The 8,042-nt window shown below is 47.8% G+C and overlaps 1 protein-coding gene across 1 annotated transcript; it reads left to right on the top strand.

Annotated features, from left to right (window-relative positions):
• The first annotated feature begins 4,233 nt into the window (after positions 1-4,233).
• Positions 4,234-7,824, top strand: LOC103182463 (Krueppel-like factor 15). Its single transcript, XM_007899492.2, has 2 exons — positions 4,234-5,443; positions 6,637-7,824. Exons 1-2 carry the CDS (start codon positions 4,395-4,397, stop codon positions 6,803-6,805), a joined length of 1,218 nt encoding a protein of 405 aa, XP_007897683.2. The 5' UTR covers positions 4,234-4,394; the 3' UTR covers positions 6,806-7,824.
• Positions 7,825-8,042: the final 218 nt, after the last annotated feature.

Genomic DNA, 8,042 nt, shown 5'->3' with positions numbered 1-8,042 from the left:
GCAGCTGTCAGCGCTTGCGATTGACTGACAGCACCGCCGGCCAATCGCAGGCCGCCCCGGGGGTCCCGCCCACTGCCGACGTCCAATCAGCGTCAAGGAACGGGGAGAGGGGGCGGGACAACCCTCGAGCTTCCGCCTCATCCTGAGACAACTCGTGTGGATAAGGACCTTTAAACACCCACAATAATATTATTATTATTGGCTAATAATACATAATAATATATAGTAATACACAATAATAACGTTAGATGATAATAATATATAATAATAATACACAATAATGACATATAATATATGATAATACACAATAATAACGTTAGATGATAATAATATATAATAATAATACGCAATAATGACATATAATATATGATAATACACAATAATAACGTTAGATGATAATAATATATAATAATATAATAATGCACAATAATGACATGATAATAATATAATATATAATAATAATACACAATAATAACATTCGATGATAATAATATATAATAATACACAATAATAACATAATATATAATAATACACAATAATAACATTCGATGATAATAATATATAATAATATATAATAATACACAATAATGACAAAATATATAATAATAATACACAATAATAATATTAGATGATAATAGTATATCATAATATAATAATGCACAATAACGACATGATAATAATATAATAATATATAATAATAATACACAATAATAACATTATATGATAATAATCTATAATAATAATCCTTGCATTTGATATAGCGCCCTTATCATGTCTGAGATGTCGCAATGCGCTTCACAGAATAGACTGTAAAGTGCAGTGACTGTGTATTTTGCGGGCGAAGCACCTAACACCCTCTCTTCCCTCCCTGCTTTTATAATAATAATCATAATAATAATAATGATCATTGCATTTTGATACAGTCGTCACATTGCACAAACGCTTCCACAGGGCCTGGCTGTTGACTGCAGCTTGTGTTTACATAGCGCCCTTCAGGCGGGGTAGCGTCCTGGGGCGCTAAAAGGTGGCAGAGCTCGGCGCCAAGCTAGGAGGAGGGAGGGAGACGGAGGTGGTGGCGGGGGTGGGGGGGGGACTGCAGGCACCGAGGTCTTTAGGTGCTCACTGAAGATGGGCAAGGAACGGGCAAGGTCATCTGGATTGAGACAAAGGCGTTCCAAAATCTCGGGACGTAGTGGCTGAAAGCGCGGCCGCAGTTGGTGGAGAGGAGGGGACAAGGGACCCGGGAGGGACTTAGCACACAGGGCAAGGCCTCTGCAAATGGTCGTGAGCAACGTAAACTGTTTTGGGACGCCCTCCCGATGTGAAAGACGTAGAGACGGGAGTAGGCCGTTCAGCCCCTCGAGCCTGCCCCGCCATTCAATAAGATCATGGCTGATCTTCCGACCTAACTCCATCTGCCGGCCCTATCCCCATATCCCTTAATCCCTGTGTCCTTTAGAAACCTATCAATCTCAGTCTTGAATATGTTCACGGACTGGCTGAGCATCCGCAGCCTTCTCTGGGGTCGAGAATTCCACAAATTCACTGCCCTCCGAGCGAAGAAGTGTTTCCTCAACTCTGTTCGAAAAGGCCATTCTGTTAGACCACGGCTGATCTGTATCTCAACTCTGATTAGGTGCGTTGTAAACACTTTCCAGCACTGGAAGGCCTCGCAAGCTGACACCCGAGCTGCTCTGCTCGGAGCAAGAGAGGTTTGTGTTGACAACTGCTGGCGTTTCGAAACACCACCGCAGGAATCACTTGACACTTTAAACTAGGATGTGTTTGGCTGTCACGAGTTGCGACTCTCCCACCTTGTTTACCTTTGGCACACGGCCAAGTGCCGTAGTGGAGATATTCCAGCTGCTAAGGATTGTGTAGAGTAGAGAGTGCTTTGAGACACTGCACTGTACAATCCAGAGTGAACCTACAGTCCATATGAGATCAGACTGAGTGTCAAACAGGCGTTTACACAGATCAACTCAGTGACAAAAACGTTCACGAGCGCGACGAACGACATCTCCTGCCAGAGCTGCGCATACTCTCTGCCAATGTTGTGTTAACAATTAATTGGCGTTGAGGTTCAGATCGGCCATGATCTTATAGAATGGCGGAACGGGCTCGAGGGGCCGAATGGCCTCCTCCTGTTCCTAAAAAAAAAGAAAGAACATAATTATTCATTTAAAAAAACTCCACGCGTCAAGAATTCTGATTCGCCCTGTAGACCCTGTGAAGCATCTCGAGACACCTTTACCCACTTGAGAGACCCTGTACCAAATGCAAGGATAGGATTGCTTTACTTCACCTTTTTATAATAATAATAATAATAATAATCCTTGCATTTGGTACAGCGCTTTTCACGTTGAGAGGACGTCCCAAAGCGCTTCACAGAACACACTGTAAAGTGAATTGACTGTATATTTGTGGGCGAACGCGGCAGCCAATTGCGCACAGCAATGTCCCACAAACAGTCGTAGATTGAAAATGACCAATTTAATTATTGTTTTTTTTTTGGAGGGATTATTATTAGGCTCTGTGTGGAGTAAGGAAACTTGCCCAAGGTTTCGCCCTCTGCCTGGAATTGAACTCAGGTCTCTCACTTGCAAAGCGAGTGCTCTAACCACTGAGCTACAGGACTCCACAAAGTAATTTTAAGTAATTTGTTGACTCCGTACTTTCGGGCCCTGGTTAGAGAATTGTCTCCACTATCAAGTCAACCAGCTGCATTCTTTGCTTCTCTCTGGATCGATTACTATTGATTTTCTGGGCAGTGACAACCCCAACAACCAAGTATCATTCATCCCACACCCCCTCTCCTCCCACCCCACATCTCCCCAGCTAATTTTCAGCATACGTTGAATTGTGTTTTAAAATGAGAAATAGCATAGAGGTTTGCAACGTTTCAAGCTGATGCATTATAAAACGGGAAGGGTGGATCCATTGCCTTGAAAAGCTGAGAAATACCGAGGGTTTTAGGAAGTTGTGAGGAGCGCTAACTATTTGCTTCTGATTAGGTCCAGCCACATGTGCCATAAAAGGTAAACCTCGGTGACCAGGTGCCTTTGAGGAGTCTTACGTTTGACTGTCATTTATGTTTCTGTCTTTATTGTATCTTGCACGTTTTGTCTTCTGAGATTCGCAGTCGCATCGCTGGCTCGCGCTCTAACCATCTTCTTGAACGATATCTCCATTTCCTGCCCATTTTTTTTTAGGGGTTTTCGAGGTGGGTATTTGCGACTTATCTAAGCCGTGCGATTTATGACTTCCTGAGGCTGTCTGGTTCTTAACTGCATCTGAACACCATCTGCCCTTCTTGTCTCTTCATCACAACTGCACACTTAACCAGTGGTCTGCTTGCAGTTCAGTGTGAAAAAAAACTTCCACGTCCTCTTGCACTCACTGCTAGTTTGCTCTTAGTAAAATATTATTTGTGCTAGATAAAGGTTTTAAATTAAGTTATTGTGCTGTGTCTATTGCTGTAATGGAATCATGTAACCGCTGGTATTATGGAGATCAAATGTGCCGAGGGTTCCTCAGATGAACCTGTTGAGTTCACCCCTGGCATCAATCCATGTGAATTGCACAGAACTATCTTTCTATTCGCCTGACATTTGGTTTCTCGCTCGGTAAATGACGCTGATTCACATGGATTGCATCATAGACCGTGGCGAATTAGCCGTCAGACAAGTTTTGCTGTGCGAGCGCTGTGGTTAGCTTCTGTGCCTCAGGGCTATCCAGGGAAGGGGAAACGGATCCGTTGGGAAAATAATTATAATCATCCTTGCGTTTGATACGGTGCCTTGTACTGTGTATTTGTAGGCGCACTGGGAGTTAGTCAGCCAGGACACCGGGAGAAACTAACCTTCTTTTTTCCAATAGTGCGTTGGGGACCTCGTTTTAACGTCTCATGCGAAGGACGGCACCTCTGATAAAGCAGCGATTTCGGCGCACACACCCAGACTGTATGGGAGCGTCAATCTAGACTGTGTGAGCTCAGAAAGTCCAAACGTGGGTTTTTTTTTAGCACCCACAAACATCCGACTCAGAGGTGAGAAAGCTGCCAACTGAGCTAGACGTGTACTTTGCGTTGTGATTTGCATTGAATGAGGCCGCATTATCGTACGCATGTGTTTTTGTGCGCGCGCGTGCGGTAATCTTTCTTGTGTGTTGTTTTTTTTTAAGAAAATCCTTTGTCTTAATTTCTTCTCCTCTTCGCGTTTGCTTGCAGATGAATCCCACGGCCGTTGAACGATACGAGGCGCGGAGGCTAACGTTGAGCTGGCTTTTCGTCCTGTGTGGTTGGCCGGTACCGTTGTCATCGTGAGCCGTTTGTGGCGGTTTTATTCATCTGTTCGCGTCCGAGTGTGTGTGTGTGTGTCTTTCGGAAGAAACAAATGGTCTCTTTAAGCCACAGCGAGCCGCTGTCCGTCACCGACTTGCTGACGGCGTCTTCGGGAAACAACGGCGCGAGTGACGGGCGGGACAGAGCATTGACCCCAACCTTGGTGGATGAAGATGTCAGCGAGGCTTCAAGCCCCTGCTCCAGCCTGGACTCCCAGGGAACCAGCGGCTGCAGCAGTCGCAGCCCCAGTGAGACCTCCGGCCCCGCCTTGGGGGTCTGTGTCCGCCTGGCCAGACGCGAGCAAGACCCTCGACGGGCTAAAGCCTCCGACCAGCTCGCTGCTGCCCTCGAGGCTCACGTCAAAATGCCCGACTTTTGCCGGGCGGCGCCTGGCAACTTCATTCCCACCCTGGAGGAGATCGAGGAGTTCCTGAAGGAGAAGATGGAGCTGGTGCGAGAGGGGCTGTCGGAGGAGAGACTCTCGGCTTCGGAGAGCATGGCGGGAGGGAGAGGGCGAGGGAGAGGAGAGGGAGAGGGCGAGGCGGAGGCTGCCTCCAACGACTCCTCGTTGAAGACGAACCGAGGTCTGTTATCGTCGTCTTCGGGTAACAGTAACGGGCGGGAGTTTTCCCGGACTGCGGACGGAGACTGTGGGGCCGGGGTCTCTCCGCCGCTCGTGGTGGGGGGAGGCGGAGGAGGAGGAGGAAGAGGCGTTCCCATCATTGTGCAGCTCCAACCAGTCCCCGTGCCCCTGCCCGCCCCCAGCGTGAAAGTGCCGACTCCGCTGATCCTCAGCGTTCAAGGGCACGCGTTCGCCCTGCTCCCCGCGGTGGCCCCCGCCCCGCCCAACAGCCCCGCCCGGCAGTTCGTGAGGATCGCCCCCTCGCCCATGGCCTCCCGGGCGGCGACGGTGCTGGGCGCCGCGGTGGAACAGTCCCAGCGGCTCCCCAAGTCGCCCTCGGCCGAGGTGATCCGTGTGCACAAGTGCTCGTTCCCTGGCTGCAGCAAAATGTACAGCAAAAGCAGCCACTTGAAAGCCCACAACCGGCGGCACACGGGAGAGAAACCTTATGCCTGCACCTGGCCAGACTGCGGCTGGAGGTGAGTCGCGCCCCTTCCACTCCTCGCTTTCCGTTGGGTAATAATCCCTTAACTCTGATTTGGCCGCTCAATCCACGACTGCCGGTTGGACGCTGCTGTACGCAATTGGCTGCCGCGTTTCACCCACAAAATATACAGCCAACCCGTTTTACCACGTATTCCGCGAAGCGCTTTGAGGGTCTCAATGTAATAGGGCACTATCAAATGCAAGGATATTATTATGATTATTATTATTCTACAGTCACTACGCTTCACTGTAGCTCCTAGTGAATCACTTTCAGTTTCAAAAGACGCTGTATTTAAAAAAAAAGCTGTCCTGGCTAACTCTCTTTTCCCTCTTTTCTCCCCCCGCCCCCCGTAAAATTAGTTATTCACTCCATTTTATTTGTGGGGATTGCACTACACAAATTGCCTACAAACATACACTATACCCAGGCCCTGCACTTTACAGTAACTCCTTGTGAATCTCTTTGAGGTGTTTTGCACCGATTTGCTGCTGTGATAGCCAGGTAGGCAAAGATGTTCAGGCTATTGTGTTCACTAAGCTGTATAGCGAAGGAATACGCACACAGAACACCAAATAAACACGACAGCCCTCTGTCACAAAGACATACCAAGGATTCCTGTTACAGAATGTGCACGGTTTGCAAGAACCTGGTTTGCACAGTATAGAAGAATAGAAATCTATGGCTCATTAGGGAGCCATTTGCACAATCATATTAGTGTGTGTTTGCTTCTCCAATGATCCTATCTATCGCTCTCTCTCTCACACTCACACACACACACACACAGTTAGAGGCAGAGAGAGAGAGAGACGCACACAATCTCTAAAAGGGAATTAAATACTTGAGAAAAAGTGATATTAAAGTTTCAAATGTTCTGATTCAAGATTTTGGTGTTTGGTGAGGAACTCTGTGTCTGTATCTGTGTGTGTAGCTGTGCGGTGGGGGGGGGGGGGGGGGGTTCCGCCCTTTTGCTGGGGATTTACATACAAATGAACCAAACTTTCCGAAAGTTAAATGTTCCACCTTCTCAAAATATGCAGTCAATCCCCTTTATGGTATATTCTGTGAAGCGCTTTGAGACGTCTCAACGATGGGATAAGGCGCTGTATCAAATGCAAGGATTATTATTATTATTTCCTGAATGGCCACCACCACCTCTGCTTAACCCAGTCTTTCCCAATCTTTCAGGTTCTCTCGATCGGACGAACTCTCCCGGCATAAGCGCTCGCACTCGGGAGTGAAACCATATCAATGTCACATCTGTGAGAAGAAGTTCGCTCGCAGCGACCACTTATCCAAACACATCAAAGTGCACCAGGGACTTAGGAACGGCAGAATAAGCAGGACAGCCAGTTAACCCTCGGCTTTCAACAACAACAACAAGATTCCATTTATAAAGCGCCTTTCACGTCAGGAGGACGTCCCCTCGTTTTGTTCAGGAAATGCCATGATGGCTGCCATTTAACTCTCGCACGTGTGTTTGTGTGTGTGTGTGTGTGTACATACTGTACAAAGATGTCAAAGCTATTGTATTTGGGTGAATTCTTGTAAAGGGGTTGGGGGTCGAGGATGGGGTGGGGGGGGGAAGAGGTCAAAAGATGGAAAGCTATCTATTTTTTCAGAGATATTTCTTGAACTGACGAATCCGAGTTTCACTTCCAATGTTGATCAGTTCTTATACTGTACACCTGCGTGGAAAAACGTGGTCAAATGTGGTGTTTTTGTGCCCAGTCTATTGGTCGGAGGGAGGGTCTTTATTGAGTCTTGGGATGGGAGCGCAGAGCAAAGGGAACTTTGGTACCAGGAGTGAAGCACATCGTGCAGCAAGGGGGAAAAAAAAGTTCGCGGGGCGCTAAACCTTCTGTGGGAAAAGAAATCTGTGTCACTCTTAATTTATTCGCCTGATTATCAAACTCCAGTTGTGGACGACAACAACTTGCATTTCTATTGCGCCACCGACAGAAGGGTAGCGTCTCAGAACGCTTATAGCAGTGGCAGAATAAGTGTATTAAGCGACTGTGTATTTTGGGGGCAAAAGGGGAAAGCGCAACAAGCTGTGGAGCGATTCTTAATCTTAATCGGGGGGTGGGGGGGGGGGGGTCTCTTGAGTTCAGGTTAGACCCAGTCTCAATGTGCACTCTCTCTTGCAAAGTATGTGGTGGTGGAGGAAGTGTGAGTGGGTGGGTTAGAGCAATGGGCTGAGGGTATCGCCAGAATTATTTTTATACGGTTTCTCCATCGAAGCACTGCATCGCGTGAGCAAGTCGTGTTGCGGACCGAGGCCTGATGTATTTGGGAACTTTCAAGGGAAAGTCCTCTCTCGCCGTCGAGCGCGGGCGGGGACGCTTTTTAAAAGAACAGAAATTTCCACCAAAAGCGTTTCCTCGTTTCTTCTTTCGAAACCTTTCTTTTAAAACGGTAAACCGTGCGTCGGAGGGTGCGAGGCGGTTCGAATGCGCGTGCGACCACTTCGTTCTCCCAAGTGTAGTGTCGCCGGAAAAGTGTAGTGACTGCGTGTTTTCGTGGGGGGTGATGGGGGAGGGGGGGTTGGGAAGCGTGCCGGCCAATATCACGCACAGCGGCGTCCCGGGAAT

Source organism: Callorhinchus milii, unplaced genomic scaffold, assembly GCF_018977255.1.
Source record: "Callorhinchus milii isolate IMCB2004 unplaced genomic scaffold, IMCB_Cmil_1.0 Scaffold19, whole genome shotgun sequence".
NCBI lineage: Eukaryota > Metazoa > Chordata > Chondrichthyes > Chimaeriformes > Callorhinchidae > Callorhinchus > Callorhinchus milii.
This window is presented reverse-complemented; position numbering and strand designations above follow the sequence as displayed.

What these genes read in the sequence shown, in the direction of transcription:
- LOC103182463 (XM_007899492.2), top strand. Translation starts at nt 4,395, where the DNA reads ATGGTCTCTTTAAGCCACAGCGAGCCGCTGTCCGTCACCGACTTGCTG. An exon ending in TGGCCAGACTGCGGCTGGAG is followed by an intron (nt 5,444 to 6,636) that starts GTGAGTCGCGCC and finishes CCAATCTTTCAG; the next exon opens with GTTCTCTCGATCGGACGAAC.